The 18,989-nt window shown below is 43.7% G+C and overlaps 1 protein-coding gene across 2 annotated transcripts in view; it reads left to right on the top strand.

The window, feature by feature from the left end:
- Stk39 (serine/threonine kinase 39) overlaps nucleotides 1–18,549 on the top strand; it is a 260,743-nt gene extending 242,194 nt beyond the window's left edge. Inside the window, exons 17-18 of one of the 2 annotated variants that reach the window (XM_029470615.1) lie at nucleotides 7,996–8,060; nucleotides 16,994–18,549. In XM_029470615.1, coding sequence (XP_029326475.1) covers nucleotides 7,996–8,060; nucleotides 16,994–17,068 — 140 coding nt within the window. In that variant the 3' untranslated portion in view covers nucleotides 17,069–18,549. The remainder of the gene's footprint in view (nucleotides 1–7,995; nucleotides 8,061–16,993) is intronic. The other variant, XM_021156379.2, reaches the window with a different exon arrangement.
- Nucleotides 18,550–18,989: the final 440 nt, after the last annotated feature.

The raw sequence follows: 18,989 nt of genomic DNA, 5'->3' as shown, positions 1-18,989 counted from the left end.
GAGAGAGAGAGAGAGAGAGAGAGAGAGAGAGAGAGAGAGAGAGAGAAGAGGCCAGCTATCAGCATGTGGAGAGAGTGGGGAGAAGAGGGTAAGAGAACAAGGGCAGGAGAGCAAGCGCCCCCTACAACTCTTAAGATTGGTTTAGTTTTTAATATACATAGAAAGGGATAATTTATCATTCGGCCTTATGGATAGACTTGATTGGACAGCAGTTTCTCTTGTTTACATGAGTAGCACTTGCCTGGAAGTCTTCCCTCTCAGTGACTGTGAGAAGATTGCCATTTAGACCTGGTGTGTGTGTGTGTGTGTGTGTGTGTGTGCACATGTGCATGTCACATGCGTGTTAATTTTATTACTTTTTAGTGTACAAAGTAAGTTTTATTATAATATTTTTATATATGTGCCATTAAAGTTTATTCTAATTCATCTCCCTTTGTGCCATATGCACATATAGCCCTGTTAGCATTCCCAGAACTATGTTCATGGTCTCAGACTCCCATTTCGGAGTCCAGTCATCTAGCATAATTAAATAAACACTTTCTGTTGACATCAGAGAGCTGGGAAAGCTTTTCTTTGTGCCTCTGGAAATCAAATTTGGATAGATCCCTGTGTAGAATCCCTTCTCCCTGTCTTCTCTGTTTAACTCTAGTCAAATTCATGACCTGCTCATTAAAAACCCATAGTGTAAGAGAACTGGGGTTTCTACAGCAAGCAGATGTTGGGGAAATTTTGAAGGGCAGAGGAATGTGGTTTTTCTGTACTTGTGTAGATATGTTGCCCCTTTCGCTAGGAGCCAGAGGAAGGTGTTACATGTGCCATTCTATGAAGGAACACCATTGTTTTCTCAACAAAGACAATCAAAACTCACTTACCTATAGCAAATGCCATTCTAGATAGAGCACTGTAGTTCTAATGGGGCCATGGCCTTTAAAGTCTTAACCTTTGCCCCTCTGCTTATTCTTTTTATTCACTTTATATCCTAATTGCAGCCCCCCTCTCCTCCTGGGCCCCAATTCACAGAGCCCTTCCCCTCTACCCTCTTCCCTTCTCCTTTGTGAAGAGGGAGGACCTGCTGGGTACCGCCCTCCCCGGCACATCAAATTACTTCAGGACTAGGTGCATCCTCTTCCACTGAGGTCACGCAAGGCAGCCTGGTTGGGAGCCCAGGATCCACAGTCAGGCAATAGAGTCAGGGACACCTCTCCCCACCCCTGCTCCAGATGTTGGGGAACCGGGATGAAGACCAAGCTGCATGCCTGCTGCATATATCCAGCCCATGCTTGTTCTCTGGTTCAGTCTCTGGGAAGTGGGCACACAAAGCTTCACCTAAAATGTAGAGGCTTCTAAGGCTGAAAGCCCAGGCTAAGATACCTATAAAATTCTTCATATTCTAGGAAGCAAGGGCTGATTTACTGTGTATCTCCCAAGAAGACCCCGTTTGTTTCTCGAAGCAAATGAGTGGGTTTATGCCATTATCTCAGAAGAATGCTTGCTTTGTTTGTTTGTTTACTTTCTCTTCATCTTCACTTTGTAGAGGTAACTGTAAGTATATTTATTGGTCTATCACTACCATTAGCAAAATGAAGCTACAACTGTATTGATTATACCATTTCATTGTTCTGCAAATGAGCAATAATAACATAAATGATTATTGGACACTTTCATTACCATATTGTCAGCCAGTTTGTAACATTGTACCTTCAACACATTAAAGAAAATTCAGCATCAAAATTCAGCATCAAAGTTCAGCACCAATCTTGCAGTTGGATTTTAAAGGATAGATAACATATAACATATTTGATAACACAGTTTTGCATTGTCAAATGAGTTCAGATTTTCACACCTTGTTCACATTATACTAACTGGAATTTACCTGTATCTTATGGAGAATTACAGGCATATGTCTCCGTTCCTTTTATCTCCCATAAATTTCATCCTTCTGTGCATATCACTCTGTGTCACTGTGTGACACTTGGTTCTCCTGTAAGCTCATATTTGTAGTACATGTAAGACCCTAGAATCCTCACCAGGATTTTAACTGAGTGAAAATACTAAGACAGTAGTTAATATGGCCATTTCTGATTTTCCTCCAACATTTCTTTCCTCATTTTTGCACTGTCTCAGAGTTCTGTACATGGAGGTTCCTTCTAGGGCCTACTCATGAGCAGAGCCTGAAGGTGTTCACAGAAAGAAAATGAGAAGTGTAGATTTGTATCCAGGAAAGCTTGGGGTTGAGGGTTTCCAAAATGAACATCTGTTGGGGAATTAAGCAACCTGAATGGGGAAGAATCAAGTTGTTCCAACTAGAGAAAAGACCCTCATCAAAGCGAGCTTTTAAGAAGAGAAGGGTCATCTAGCTTTGAAGCCCCGGGGCCTTCTTACTTTCATGACCAGTCACTGGATGCAGTAACAGTTTGGGAAGAGCCCTGACCTGGGCTGAGCCTGCTCTCTGGCCTCGGGGAACTCTCAAAGAGAGACTTAAGTTCAGAGTTATTTGCTAACAGTAGCCCCAGAACATGGAGAACAGCCGCCTCTGTCTTCATTCTCTTCCCTTCAGTGCAGAGGGGTGAGAGGAGATGGAGCAGACTGCTCAAGTGAGCTGTGGAGACCCACAGGAGACCCTGGCTTTCATTCTGAGCTGACATTGATCAGACAGATTTCAACAGAACATTGGCAGGGTCAGAATACTTGTTACAGGGCTCACCTGACTGACAGGGAGTTCTGGGTTAGCATCTCTGCTCAAAGCTGTATTTTACCTCATTGGGGTAGAAGTGAAATCTCATCTCTGGAAAAAAAAAAAAAAAAAAAAAAAAAAAAAAAAAAAAAACGAAGGAAAATGGCCAGTCTTGAAAAACATAGATTAGTGTGTGATACCTGATACTCAGTTGAGATTGAATCAAGAGTTCGTTCGTTTTCATTTGCTTTGGGAAACAATTGGGAATATGGAAACATACTTGTAGACATTCTTCTAAAATAAGAATACTTCTTCTATCAGATGCTCTTAGCCTGGGCTTATTCAGAGTCTTGTATCCGTTGAAAATGGCATGCAAGTGTTCATGTGCGCAATTCTAGGGAGAAAGTCTGCATTGTATTCACTAAGTGCAGCTAAGAACAAAGATCTCAGAAATCCACATGTTAGTTTCATGTGCTCAACATAGATTGCATTCACTCTCAGGCATTAGGAAAATAGCAGCAAACAAGACACTGCTTTTTAAAAAAACTCATCCAGAGGTTTTAGCTCATACATGAAGTTATGTACACACCAAAATAACAATCCATAAATACTCTCAGTATGTCTGGAGTTGATAAGTGATATAGAAAAAAAAATCCTGGGTAAAGAGATAGAAAATGAGGCTATTTCTGTGAAGGAGTATGATAGCTCAGCTAGGGGATTTGTGTAGAAAGAGAAAAAGAGGGAGACAGCCTCAGAGGAGGGCTTCTCCTTGGGTAGAGGCAGCAGCAGGTTCAGCAGTTCATGGTAGGAGCCTACTCTGAATGCTTGAAGTCAGTATGGAGGCTGTTTGTGACTAGAACCGGCCCAGAGAGAACAGTGGGAGATCAGGCCATGGGTAGAGCTGGGGCCTTGGCTTCAAGGGCTGTATAGACTTTGCAGGGGCCGTATACTGATCTAGAAAGCCATAAAAGGACTTTAAACATAAAAGTGGTACCAACTGGTATATGGTAACAGATATAGCCAATTACTGACAGAGGCTGGCTTCTGGGGCCAAGGCTGGAAACAGAGAGACCATCAGCCTCTCTTTCCAGTGATGGCCGACTAGGCCTTCTTTTGATACATATGCAGCTAGAGACAAGAGCTCCGGGGTACTGGTTAGTTCCTATTGTTGTTCCACCTATAGGGTTGCAGTTCCCTTTAGCTCCTTGGGTGCTTTCTCTAGCTCCTCCATTGGGGGCCCTGTGATCCATTCAATAGCTGACTGTGAGCATCCACTTCTGTGTTTGCTAGGCCCTGGCCTAGTCTCACAAGAGAGAGCTGTATCTGGGTCCTTTCAGCAAAATCTTGCTAGTGTATGCAATGGTGTCAGCGTTTGGAGGCTGATCATGAGATGGATCCCTGGATATGGTAATCACTAGATGGTCCATTCTTTCGTCACAGCTCCAAATTTTGTCTCTGTAATTCCTTCCATGGGTGTTTTGTTCCCAATTCTAAGAAGGGGCATCTAACAAGGACATTAGACTTAGACGATTTTAGCAAGAGCCAGTGGTAAAGACATGGCTGGAGAAGAACGGACTTAGGGAGTCATTCCTGGAAAGATCCAGAACAGGAAATAGCTAAAGAAATAGATAGGTAGACCTAGTAAGTATCTAGACTCCGTGGATATGGCAATGTCCAAGGATGCCTCCCATTCGTGACCCAGGCTCTCACGTAAATAATGAGTGTAAAAAAAGATGCCTTGAGCAATAAAGACTGAAGAGAAGACAGCTAAGGTACTACAGCTGCCCAGAGCACAAAGCTTGAATGTTTTATCATAGTGAATTTCCAGAAGCACTTAAGCACACAGAGGCAGAAAGGACTTACCTACACTTCAGAGAGGTCACCAGCTCCAAGCAAGAGGTAGAATTTGAACCCAGATGTTCTAGCCAGGGAATTCCAGTGTATCACACTGTACTTCTGTGCATCACCCCATGAAGTCGGGAACCTGGAGATGTAGGGCAAGTACTCAGGGAAGTCTCAGACTCCTTGCTAATCTGGAATGTAAGTGGGCATTGACTTCACATCCGATTTGGAGTGACACACGTCCGACCCACCTTCCCCTCTCCTCCCTTTCTCCTCGGAGCTGGGGTTAGCTGCCTGCCTTTGGCATTTCTTGCTACGTTTCCATATTGGCTCAGTGTGAGATCAGAGATGCAGGATGTCTCTTGAATAAATCATCAGACTGAAGTCATCACCTTGCCTTGCGTTCCAAAATCTTGCTCGTTGTATCTTAAAGTCTTACTCAGACTCGGTGAGCTTTTGCTCAGTACTAGGTAAGATTAAATTAGCACCCCATCACAGGGGCATCAATACTGTAGGGGATGGTTATGAAATAAACCGGTGTCCTGGGAGAGAAGTGTACCTTTGGACTAATTGCTCGGAATGTAATCACAGGCTATAAATAATCCTTAAGTCATCATTACTTCTGTAACTGAAAATTCGGAAAATCAAACTGTCTGGGGAAGGCCTGGCTTCACTTGCCAAAGAAGTGTGTACTTGGCCATCCGGATACTGACTGATGGCATGGACAATCCTTTTTCCTTCTCTGTTTAGACCCAGGGAGGTAATTGCATGGCTTCCGTGGGGGCTATTAATGATGCTATTACAGTTCCATAAATCAAGTTCTTGCTATAGCTTATGGCATTATTAAAAAGAAATGTATATACAAACGTATCCCTGAAGGACCTCCAAGCCTACAGTGTGAAGCAAAGAAAAACAGCAAAGGAGACTTAAGAGGTACACTCCTGTGGGCCTCGGTGTGGCCCTGTTTCTCCAAAGAGAGAAGCTCTTAGGACTGATTGGTCGGGCGGGGGGGGGGGGGGGGGGGGAGGAGAGGCAAACTCAAAAGACTGAATAGTGTGCACAAAAGCCGGAGACCTGCATTTTAGCTGAGGAAGTCTGAGTTTAGAGAAGTTTATTTCTTGGCCACTAAGAAAATGGGCTTTAGCAGCCAGTATTTCCAAAGGATGGTTGGTGTCTGTTAAACCAGTGGGCTTAGTGTTCTCTGAGTCACAGGCAGCTCCTACCCAGCAGTTCCTTCTTCGCCTGCTCACGTTCCAGGTAAGGAGCGTTTTTATTTTTGAAATCCAGGTGCACAGTCAGGAGAAGGGAGCAAACAGTGACACCCATCTTTTTAATGAGTATTGCTGCTGGAAGAGAGATTAGCATCACCCTGAATTTTCTAGGATGTCAGTTAAATGAAGGTGTTTTATAGCACTTTACAACAAATTAGAATCAACTAAATTGAAAATGAGCCTAGCAGCTGGGTTAAGGAGTCAGGTAAGTGGCCAGCCTTGCTATTTTTACTCGGAGCTGAAGACAGAATTTGAATTTCTAATGTCCCAAAGGTATGGGACTCACACTCAGGGAGCCTGGGTCCTGGGGTGATTGTTTAAAGTGCCAGCAGCCATGCCTGCTTTTGAGTCCGCAGACAAGCTGCTAGACACTTCCCTAGAAGTTGGCCCTCCTGCACGTGTTTGTACACCAGAGAGCTGTGAATTAGTGCAGGACAGAGCAGTGCTTTTGGCTGAACATTAGAGAGCAACCGAGAAATAGATGACCCAGAACAAGGCAGTAAATCACCCGCATTAGCCAAGGGAGCCTAATGAAAGGACAGAAATTCATGTGAAGACTTTACAGCCACTCATGAAATCAGCCCAAATCAGCGGGGCTATTAGAATGTTTTTATGTCTTAAGAACACAGGCACCGTCTTCCCTTGCTGCAATTTGCGTATAGTCAGAGTGTCCTGACACAGTAAATAGTGGCTTTCTTTGGTAGACAGTATTTCATAGCTGGAAATCTCACTCTGTGAGTCAGTTTCCTGCACACATTCCTGATGATTGTAGTAGTATCTAGAATCTATTCATGAAGCTTAGTAAGGCCAGCCTCATGGGTGTCAGTGCTTGGGCTAAGCTCAGTAGGTATGTACTTGCCAATTGCCTGTGCTAATACAAGAGGAAAAGAGGAGATGAGAAGGGAGTGGGAGTGAGAAAAAAAAATGAAACCTTTCAGATTGTCCAGAATAGAACTAGTGAGAGAGCAATAGATGCAGCTAAAACCATATGTTTATAATTGTGATTTATAAAGAGAAAATGGCCATATCAAGTTTGTCATTTTTATTTTGCCCTCCTCTGTGACTAGCAGATAAAATGAACTAAATCTATAGAAAATCCTTATATCTAGGTTGATTCCTGTCGACCATTAAAAAACAGAACAAACCGCCCCCCAAAACCCAAAATTTTCATAGATTTCCTTCTGCTTTCTATTTGAAACTCATAGCATGCAGAAGTATTATACTGTCTTCTTAAAGTTTTGAATCTCAAAAATTCAGGGGAAAATGATATCTAGCTGCTGAACCAGCAGATAGTTTTTCTCGTGACATAAAAATGACAGAGACCCCCCGCTGCTCTCGGTTTTTGTTCTGGAAGTAACCTCTTTGCAGTGGCTCCAACTTGACTCTCAGTAGTTTGATCTTGAGGTCTAGATGTATGCAGGGTACCGGTCAGTGTTCATCCTCTTTGCTTTTTGATAATTCTACTCTTAAGTAGTACTTCAAGATAGGTGGGCAACTGGGAAAACTCGGCTGTCTGTACTGCCACTAGACACAAACGCCAGATCTCCACAGAGACCAGGGCCGACCTCTGATGGATCAGCTGACGCTGAGCCTAGATTCTCAGTATAGAGCTATGTGCTGGCAGTCTCCCTGCATGACCCTGGCCCACTGACTCAGGTGCTGGGCTAGGTGGCCATCACCATAGAGAGGGATAAATGTGCTCTGAGAGCATGCTGGCCTGCCTGAGCTGTGAGCGTCATCAGCTGTATCATGTTGCCTTGCTATAAGTGGATGCAGAGAACAGAGTGGATTTACAGGCCAGGAGAAGTCTGTAACAGCCCCTCTCCTCTTGCACACTGCCCCCTCCTGGCTAATAATTTTCATAGTCATGAGTTTCAGAGAAGCCAACCAGTTGAGACTCTGGAGCTGCGGTCATTTCTACTTTCCATTAGAAAGTAATTTCAAATTTTATTATAGGAAATGCAGGGTTGATGTACAGTGATTAATCCAGATGCACATAGATAGGAGGTGACAGAAATGATGTAAATGGTTTTAGAGAGTATCTGTATGAAAGTAATTTGGTCATTTATATGGACTTTGTAATGTCTGTGAAAGGAATGATTTTGCAGTTTATTGCATCATTAGTCAAATTTTCCGAATCATTGATGTGAAAATCCAGAGCTATTTGAAATAACTTGGACACTGTGTCTCTGTGTTTGTATTTTACAGTGGCTGCTAATTTACAGAAGATTGTAGATGACCCCAAAGCTTTAAAAACGTTGACATTTAAGTTGGTAAGTGGGAAGTTAGACGTAGACGTCACGTTTCTGTCGGGCCAGCCCTGGGAGGGAGGTATTGTACCTTTGCACGCTTAGCATTGTTGTTGCTGGATTTCGGGAGAATCACATTTTGTACTCAGTAGTTGCCTCAGTCACACTGGGAGCATTGCTTCTCATCATGGCTGGAACCTCTTCCTTTGTGAATGTAGGCCATTCTTGCCTCATCAGAACTATGACTGTGATGGCCCTTTGAGACCCTCAAAGCTCTGGGTACCATTTCTTTTTTCCTCTAGAACTTCTTTCTTTTACACCTTGACCATACAGACAAAATTAAATGTAACTCAAAGCAGTGCTCTGACTGAAGCTTTCCTTAGTGGAAGCCAGGTGGTTGCAGCTTTTAAAAATAGAGGCCGATCGTTGTGTAAATGGTTCAGGTAATTGGAGACGACCGCGGCAGAACAGCTCACCAAAGGCTGGTGAGCAAAGACAGCATTTCACCCCCTACTCTGAAACCATGCCACCACACTGTTGTAGAGGATAACTGTCCTAAGAGTTTTCTATGTGCTAGCACACTTTACACCTAAGACAGAACAGTGAGCATCCTGAAGAGACAGTGAAGTGGGAGTTCAAGTCCAGATCATTAACACTGATGGTTTTCCAAGCAGTTCTCACAAGCAGGGTATTAAGGAAGAGTGAATAACTCATTTTCAAGACATGAATTAATCTTATCAAGGGCCAATCAGAAGCCACAAGCAGTTTAAGATTCAGAGGACCAACACATGACTGTGCACACGATACTGATGACCTCCCCCCCCCCCGCAATCCCCCCCCTCCCCCCGGTTGTTCCTAGAAAATCAAACGGAAATTGCCTGTGGGCTGCAACTGCTGCATGAGGGAGCACGGTAGAGACAAGCCTGGTGGTCGTGAATCTTCTGTGGCTTGCTTCTCCTCTCATTTCAGAGAGCTAGGCTTTGTAAGCACATGTAAACTACAAGAACTTTCACAGCCTACACCCAGGAACAGTAGAACATTTTCCTTGGTCTAGAGCACTGTAAGACCCAGAGCTCTCTTGTAGGGCTGTCTACTATTTCTCCCCAACCATGTTGGAAATTCACATGTGATTTTGGGAACATATTTTATTCATATGAGAGCATGTAGTGAGAGCATGTTGAAGAACGTTTTCCTCATTTTGGCTGTGTGCACCGAGGCAGTCATTTGGAACGTTCATGCTGATTCATTCCTACCATGTGTGAACTTACATTAGTGACCCTAGCCCCTCTTTCAACAAAGTTGTTCTGAAAGCAGCTACTACACCGTCTGAACACAGTAGGAGCGACAACACTCTCCACGTGTCTTCCTCGGGTCAGGTTTTAGGTTTCCCAGATTATGTCTTGATTCTCTCTTGCATGCTCAGCACCTCAGTAAGGGACACTGCTCTGCTTCTGAGACCCATCTTCCTAACGACAGGTGCTCAGTGCTCAGCTTTGTGTGCAGAACTCTGTGGTCCCAGAGTGCTGGAAAGAGTGGCTCTCTACTGTCCTCTTCTGAAACCCTCAGCCTGCTCTTGATGCAGAAGCCTTCTCTGATCATCTTCTCTTCTACATCTCCTGCTGCACTTCCCCTCTGATGGTGGGGCCCTTTACATCTCAAACTCTGAGGCCAACCTGATGTCCAGGATTACACAGTAGATCCTAAAGATTCAACTCTGGTCTAGCTCAGAGCCCATGCTTACAGTGCCATGTTGTCTTTCAGAGGCGGCCTCCAAGCCTGTGCTTTCTTAGATTCCTCTGTGGTTTCTCCTTTTATATGCCTGGATGTAGTTACTTTGCTTGAGACGGGGTCTCCTCTGTACCTTAACCAGTGATCAGTGCTGCCAAATACAGAAGAGTCCTGTTAGCAGATCCGTCTGTATGTTTCCCTGCCTCAACTAGACAGCTAGCAGTGTGAGTGTTCTCAAGAAATGGACATTGGTAGTCTTTCTTCCAAACCCCAGGAGTTAGAAATGTTAAATAAAACCAGTCTCAGAAATGACCTTCTGTTCCTGTCTGTCGAGCCCCTGTTAAAGCCTCAGAGGTTTCTTTGTTGTTATCAGCAACCAGCAGGTTAAGGCCCACTCCATCCAGCTAATTTGAGCCATGGGCAGCCAGCTGAAACTCAAAGATCCCAATGCATTGGCTTTCATTCATCGACTTGGTTATGTTATTTGAAGAATAAAAGATCAAAGCGTTCCAGCAGTGGTATCCTTCCCAAGCTGCTGCTGTGGTTCAGGGTCCTTTCATCTCTCAGCTGTTTATCCTGATTCTAATTGTAGGGAGAACATCGGGGGTCTAGAAATCACCTGGGGAACAGGGAGGTCTTACTACTATTTCTCTCCTTGCTGAACTCTTGAACCTTGTCTCACTCCTGGGACTGTAGTGGGGGCGTCTAAAAATCCCTAATGCCCAGGCCGTTGGTCCGGTTCTCCTCTTTAATGGCTTGTGCAATCTGGGCTTTTAGAACTTTGAAGGCAACCCCTCCCCCCCTTATTGATGCTAGAGCTGGAAGCATTCCTCCTGTAGATTGATGACTTGCCATTTCACCACCAGCACCACCACCACCAGCAGTCAGTTCACCTGTGTCCTTACCTTATGTATCTGATCAGTTATGAAACCAATAGTACAAAGGGCCAACGTTGGTGTGTACATTTTATCCCAGCTCTCAGGAGGTAGAGGCAAGCAGACTTGTGAGTTGAAGGCCAGACAGAACTATAGTAAGACTTTTATCTCGTGTGTGTGTGTGTGTGTGTGTGTGTGTGTGTGTGTGTGTGTGTGTCTGTGTGTCTCTCTGTGCAAATATGTGTATGAATATATGCCTACATACACAGACACACACAGAGACACATAAGGACACAAACAGACAGACAAATACACACAGACACACAGGCACATAGTTTGCTTGTACCGTTGCCCAGGAGGATCTTCAGCCTTCCTTGACAAGTACATTTCCATGACCATGGCTGGGAATGGGCTTCTTCTCTACCTTTAACACAGTGCATCAGCCATGGGGCCATTTCAGCTCAGTTTTTCTTGGCTTTGAGCTTGAAACAGCGGCAGACACTGCTTTGGAATTGTTAGTTTTTAAACTAGCTACCCTGCCGTTTTTGTAATGTAGGTGAATTTTGCTGCTTTCAATGTGGAATTTTAAAAATTGCATCAGTGACAATGTGAGATAAGATATATTTAATTTGCTTTTGAAAAAAGTACCAATGGGAGTGAGTCTAATTAACATCCAGTTGGCCCCCATTGCAGGAGCAGTATAGAGTTTAGTTACCGAAGTGGAATGCCGTTATGTAGGCACAGATAAAGATTTCACAAGGGCGTTGCTGATTGATAACCGAGTGCTAATGTCGTCTTGGAGGCTGCTTGACTGGACCACAACTTTTCTTGAAATGTGGGTGAAGTCAAAACAGACAAAACTACTTGAGAGTTTTGAGGTTTTGCCTTATTGTAGGGGACAAGAGTGAAATCTAAGACTCTTGGCTTGTTCTGAAGGATCAAGAGGCCACCCCAGCTTCTTGTTCTGTCAGAAGCAAAGGCTGTCCAAATGTGAGACAGAGACCACAGAGTTGGCCAGAAACCTGGTAAAATAGCAATGCCAGGGCCCTATTTCAGGCCCAGGGTGCTGGCACAGATGGGACCTGAGTCACAGGGTCTACCTATGTGAGAGCTGAAGTTCTGAGCCTGAAGCTTAAGGACCAAGGCTTCATAGGTCATACAGTGTACCCACTACATGGAGCACTGGAGCAAAGTACAGTTCTCAAACTCCATGGTTCCTTGTAATTTCCTGGGGAGCTCAGAGGATCCCCAGGCTATACCCAAGCCAGCTGAATCATCACCATGGAACAGAAGCTAACAGGTTTTAGTATGTTTTCAAACTCTCCCACTACATCTGAAACATAGCCACCTTTTGGTAGAGATGTGTCACGGGGATGAACTTCAAGCAGCCCACAATTTCCAGACTATTTCTCTGCCCCTTGATTGCTGATCAAGATGTGAGCTTTCAGCTGTCCCTGCATTATGGACTCTGTCTGAAACTATAAGCCCAATTAAACCGTTTTTTAGTAAGTGGGCTTGCTCATGGCATTTTGCCACAGCAGTGGAAAGACAAAGACTTCCATCCTGAGGCCTGTGGTGACAGGACACGTTGTCATTCCAGTGTATAAGTGTTGTTCGTACCCTGTATCCTTACCCACGCTTATTGTTGTTTGTTTCCTTAAAGATGGCCGCTCTGACTCTGGTGAGATAAAACCTCAGAGTTCTAATTAGCATTTTCTTAGTGGCCAAGGATGTTGAACACCTTTCCAGATATTTATTGACTTCTTCTATTATTTTTTTCTTTTAAAAACTATCTATTCCATTCATTAAGCATTTATTGATCGCATGATTTAGCACTTGGTTATTTAACTTTCACAGTTGTTTGCATATTCTTGAATGGATGAATCCTTGTCTGATACATAATTAGCAAAGTTTGGTTTTGTTCTTATTCTGCATGTTGTCTCTTCGACCTGGTGATTGCTTGCTGTGGACAAATTAATTTTCTAGAATCCCATTTGTCCATTCTTTAAACTTCATTTTGAGGCTGAGGTATACAAGGTGTAGGTATGTCATGGGCTTCTGAGGTTCCCTGTGACCCTTCTAGAGGGTTCTGGATGTCATAACATGTCCAGTCCTACTAAGACGGAGTTGTATTGCCTTTTCCACTATGTTGATCTTGGTACAAAGGTCATGGTGGGTAAATCTCACCATGTTGCTGTAAAGCAAGGCAGGAGCTTCAGTCCATCCTCCTGGTTACACCTCATCCCTGTAAACCGTCATGGCAGCTTCATTGAAAACTGTTCCTAATGAGACAGGGAACACTTCCAGTTTTATTAATTTCAACTAGAGGACATGCCCATGTAATAATGTAATAAAATGGAGTTTGATCTTTCCTTTGGTATGCAATGGAAATACAGTGAGGGGCTTCAGGGAAAGCCACCATGAAGAGTGGATTGTCAGCTAAGATTCTCTTTACCCTGCCTCCCCCTCCCCCAGGAAACCATCTTACTAAGAAAACCTCACAAACTATTGTTATCAGATTCAGCTGTGTAGCAAACAGCACTTTAAAACCTGACAATATTTGTTGTTGGTAATGAACTGGAATTTTCAAATGAAAATGGGATTTTTGGCAAACTATTCTCTGCTGTTGTATGACAGCTCCCCAGTACTGAGACACTCTTCCGAAGAGACTGCTGACGGGCCATATTAATGAATACAATTTGTTTACACTGTCTAACAGTCATATTCTGTAATGAAATAACCTTTAGAAGATCTATAAAGCTCGATGGTGCTTAAAAATCATACCAGGTAAAGATCCGCTCAAAGGGCAGAGAGGACCGACGGTCTTTAATGGAATGGAGCACAGAAAGTTCAGATTCCACGCGGCAGCTAACCTTTCAGAATCACCACTGGGAAAGTTCCGGCACTGTAGCAGATAGTATTTGGAAAGGCTTCTAAAAATACCTCCCTTTTCTAAATACGTGTTTGTGTGAGGCTGGGTTTGTCTTCATGTACTTCAGAGCAAGAGGTGTCATGGAGGAGAGTGAATACAGATATGTGTCTGAGAACCCCGCTGTGACCACTAAGCAAAAAACGTTAAAGAAGTAAATCATGTCATTCCTCTCAAGGGTTGTTGCTGCTGCTGCTGATTCTTTGTGGGAGGTGATGGAGAGATGTATTATTTTCCATGAAGATTTTTATTTATGGTAATGTGGAGTGAGTTCATTATTAGATTTAATGATCAGTAAACAAATATTTTAAAACTGTATGTTTTAATTTCTAAGCTAATATAGTAAATATATTCTACACAAACATGTTTGTAATGCAAGGTTTTGTTTGTTTGTTTGTTTGTTTACATTTGGGGGGTACTGGGACCTGAACCCAGAGCCTCATGCATGATAAGTATGTGAGGTACCACTGAGATATAGCCTCAGGCAATACTTGTTTTCTCAGTTTTAGTTTTCAAAACAGTCAGTACAATGAATGTACCCCACATAAACATATTTGGAGTCTTTGATCTTTTTTTTTTAACAGTAAATTGTAGCCCTAAAGTTTGGAACACTGTTTCATGACAGAGTATCGGTCCCTTGACTCTTGAGTGATGACATCATGTGTTCATGGTCTCCTGGGTGATTTGTAGATTGAGAAAGAGGGAGAGAAGCTAAACATAGCATTGGTCAGGGACAGCAGGTGCCATGGAAGATGCCTGAGTCTTAGAGGCACCCAAGCAAAAGCTGTTCAAGAAATAAGCACATCTGCCTGCTGGATGCCGTGGCACAGAATGGGAAGCCAGGAGAGTCTTCCTCTGTGCCCATGGTAACCAAAGGCCTGTTACTAAACCGCTGCACCGGAAGAAGGAGTTCCTAGTTCTGTTTTGCTTCAAGTCAGCTTAACCATTGTGGATAGTCAGGTTTGTTATTCTTACTTGTTTCAAGAAATTTTGGTATTCTGCTTGTCCTGTCTCTGAAGTAGCTTTGAAGCTCTTGACGGCTTCAATACTGGCCACTGGGAGCATTTTGTCACCAGCAGTGGTGGCAATAGCATGTCCTCAGCTGCTGTCACTCACCTGCTACCAATCCCATGGTTTCTGCTGCCAGTCAGGGAAATTAAGGAGAGCCTCACAGGGTGGAAGAGGGAAGGTGTTGGGACAGGAGAAGGGGCAGCTGTAGGGAAACAGGAAAGTACGAGTTGAGAGTGTTTCAGCACTGTGTCTGCTGGATTGCCTGCTCTGCTGGATTTCCTTGTTGGAAGTGAGGGGAAGCAGAGTCTGAAAGCTGCTCTTCACTGAGCTGCTCAGCTGTCAGAGAAAGCTATGGCATTGTCGGTGTCGTCAGTGGGCAGGCATAGCGTTGAATCTTTGCTGTAAATGCTACTTGATCTTACTCACCTTCAGGGCACTGATTTGACATCAGCGTAATCTACTCTGAATGTCATTTTAGAGATAGTTAACTAAAATGTCTTCAAATTTTTAAAATGCCTTTTTAGCTATATTCGTACTTAATGAGAAATGGTGCATTGGACACAGGCAGGTTTCATGTGTTCACAATTGTTTGAACACTGTACATACATAAGCCGCACTTATCAGGTGAAGGGTGGCGTCGGCAGAGGAGTTTGAGGAAATAATTTAGCATGAATTGAGACTGGAAGTTTTTATGTGGCCCTTTGAAACTTAATCATTCGCCACCACCAGCACCCTTAGCATTTCTGCAATCTCTAGTTCTGATCAATGTGATGATGAGATGAAGAAAAACCTTAAACATAGTGATCTCCCCACATCCTTGTGTGTGAGTGTGTGTGTATGAGTGTGAATGTGTGTATGAGTATATCTGTGTGCCCAAGGATGTGTCTGTACCCATGCACATACTTATATGGATAAAAGAAATGAACAGGGATGAAAATAACACATTAGGGTCAATGATACTATCCCAGAAAGCGCGGCTTATTTTCCATATCTTCTGATCGGGGAGTAATAGGAGTAATAAAGTTTTGGTACACTATGATTTGCTCTGATTTTAGGTTTAAAAAATGTGTTAAAATAATATGGATCAAATTTTGTCAAAGGAAAGAATTCTGTTACAATACCGTGTAAGGCCATCTCTTGCTGAAACCAAAGTACTTCAGATAATGAGCTTCAAAAGAGAAAATGACAACTTTGGCTAAAAGTCGTGAAGGCTCCGGTCCATGACTGGTCAGACCCATTCACTGATCTGGGCCTGTGGTGGGAGTCAGGGTGGGAATAGGTGGGAACGCATGAGGATACATGGCAGGACAGAAACACTAATCATACAGCCACAAAACGAATGGCAGGGAGAAGTGATCTGGGACCCCACTTTCCCTTTTGAAAGGCATGTTTCCAGGCACCTAAGTCTTCCCACTCAGGACACAGGGGCAGGTAGAATATGAATTTTGTTTATAAGCCTAGGGAAGCATGGTACTGTTAGAATGGATAGTAGATCTCACCATACCTCTGCTGGTTGAAGCCACCGGTGCAAAAATATTTCCTAGGGATTTTTCTGCACCTGTTATGCTCCCATTAACTGCAGGGCATTTCTATACCCGTTCTAGCCCGTTTTAGCTCTGGAATAAAGACACGGAGAGCTGGCACTTTTTATTAATAAACTTCAAGCATTAATAACTAGGCAGATTCTGTTCTATTCTAACCCAACTAGGCTACTACTACCCAGCTAAATACCCTGTTACTTGCCATCTTCTGGTCTTGCCCTGGTTTGCTGTCCATGTGTGTCCTGTGGCTACTCTCTCATTGCGATCTCATGGCAAATCCTCCTAGTCTCTCCCTGTGGTTTTCCCACCTCTTTCCCCTTGTGATTCTTTCCTACCCTCTCCCATTTGGGATCCCCTCCCTATCTCTTCTGCCCAGTTAATTGGTTGTTCAGCTCTTTTATTAACCAATCAGAGGTGATGGAAAACAATTTTTACATTACATTGAGACCATGCCATAGTCAAGACTGTAGGCAGAGATCCGGGCACACAAATCTGCTTCTGAATACACAGCACAAAACCATCCCCTGACACACCAGGACTGCATTTCCTTCCTTTTTTTTTTTTTTTTGAGACAGGGTTTCTCTGTGTAGCCCTGGCTGTCCTGGAACTCACTCTGTAGACCAGGCTGGCCTCGAACTCAGAAATCTGCCTGCCTCTGCCTCCCAAGTGCTGGGATTAAAGGCATGCGCCACCACTGCCCGGCCAGGACTACATTTCTAACAGCATTTGGCACCCAGCAATCACTCATTCACTCATGTGGTACTTGAGGCTTGCTTCTTCCTGAGGAGGAGCTGGTGACCTGGAATGGCTTTGCCCCCCACCCCCACCCCCACCCCCAGTGCACTGATGGTTTCTTCCTCCCTTCCCTTCCAGGCTTCTGGCTGCGATGGGTCGGAGATTCCTGACGAAGTGAAGCTGATCGGGTTCGCCCAGTTGAGCGTGAGCTGATGTACGCCCCTTGCTGTCACCCTCATCTGTCGTGCCCCTTCCCTCTCCCAGCTCCCCCTTTGCCTCCTTCCTCTCACCCCCTCACTCCCAAATCCCAACAAATAAGAAGATTGTGAAGAGGCTGGCTTCGATGAAGTGCGATAAAAAAATAATAATAATTTTTAAAAAAAAACTGTGAGCACTCCGAGTTCTGCTTTATTGTCCAGCAATCCACAGTGTGAGCACAGGCAAGCCCTACAGCTGCGCAACTGTTGCTGATTCCTTTCCAGAGAGCTATTTACTATTCTTAGCAGTCAATTTGGCTAGCCCGTAAGTGAGACGTCGGAAACACACTCAGGTGGTCCTATCTCTTGGCAGCAAAAGGAATCTTCTACCAGAAGCCTTTTCTCCTCTTACTGTTGTATTTCTGTTTAAGACTTTAATTGTACATCTGACAATACTGCCTCTTTTATGTTGTACTTAGAAATTAATATACTTATAAAATTAAGATTTATTAGCCAAACTTGAATTCTAGTTTTAAAACTGACTGTGAATTTTATTTTTCATATATTTATGCTTTACACACCGTAGCTATGAGGGGGAAAGTTTTGATTACATGCTTTCAGCAATTGATCTCTTGTTATTTAAACCAACGGTTTCAGGTCAATCTTTGGAGTATTTGTAGCTTCTAATTTTTGAAATGACTGAATTAAGAATTTGGATGCTTGCTCTTTTGGTTGGTTTGCCTAAAATCCAGCCCACAATCCAGTCGTCTCTTGGGAGAGGGAGGTGCCTTGCAAACTTTCATATTACGAATGTGCCTGAGGCTGCTTAACTCTGGACTAGTCTCAGATCTCAAACCTGCACTACACGAGGAGGCATACTTTTGCTTCATCTGGACATTTAGGATACTGTAACCTTGCTGCCGTTCTGTTAGATTGCTAACTACATCCCCCGTCTCCAATTTGGCTCTCCTTAGGCGATAGGATTTGTTGTTTTTAAGGCAATAAACTTGACAACACCAGAATCCAAGTTTTACTTGAAAAACTCGGCAGAATACACAATGGTGTGAAAAAAACAACAGAAAGGGTTTTGTGCAATGACAAAAGGTAAAAATGCTGTAAACGTTCAAGAATAAATATTTCCAACCCAAGAACCTCCTGCTTGACTATGTATTATGAACCTAGTAAACCTTAGAATTTTCAAATTTGGAGTCAAGACCTTCAAGAAGGTGGGCTCCGGGGATGGTACCATTGCTCTTTCCTAGCTAACCCTAGATACGGCAGCTCTTTAATGTACTTTAAAAAGCAAATATATATTACTAAGGAAAGAAGTTATTTATAATTGCCTTGTCATAATCGTTAAGGTGTTCTAGAACCATTTGCATACAATTTAATGTAATTCCATTCCATTCTGTTGTTTACACAATTACTCAAAGATGACTGACTGCAAAGGTAAACGGAAAAATAAAAGTGTATTGCACAGTGCACTCAAGTCTCCTCCATTTCATTCTTCCCCCAGCCGTCACCAGCATCTTCACTGCGCAATTCAGCCCTGTCCTAAGATGCCTCGTGCAAGCAAGGGGAGTAGTGTGAAGTGTCCCCGCAGGACGAATGCCCTGCACGTGAAGTCACAGCCGTAGAGAATAGGTTTTAACTGATTACTGAAACATTCACACTCCACTGAGACAGGCAGACCCGGAAAGCAGTGGGGCTCCAAGGGACAAAAGAGAACAATTCCTTCCAACTAGGAAAACTTCGGACTGTCCAGAGTTGTTAAGTGACTCATCCAGACCATTTCTCAGAGCTGCTGGCAAAGCAGGGCACTCTGGATCCTGCTTCCTGACACAAAGAACACGTTCTTGACAGTTTTCAGTACCACTGGTGAATAAGAGCAGCCCCAGAAGTTGAAGGTAAGTCCCCATGGCTGAAGACAGCACACA

Source organism: Mus caroli, chromosome 2 (assembly GCF_900094665.2).
Source record: "Mus caroli chromosome 2, CAROLI_EIJ_v1.1, whole genome shotgun sequence".
Lineage (NCBI taxonomy): Eukaryota > Metazoa > Chordata > Mammalia > Rodentia > Muridae > Mus > Mus caroli.
The sequence above is the reverse complement of the archived record's forward strand: the minus strand, read 5'-3'. Positions and strand labels throughout refer to the sequence as shown.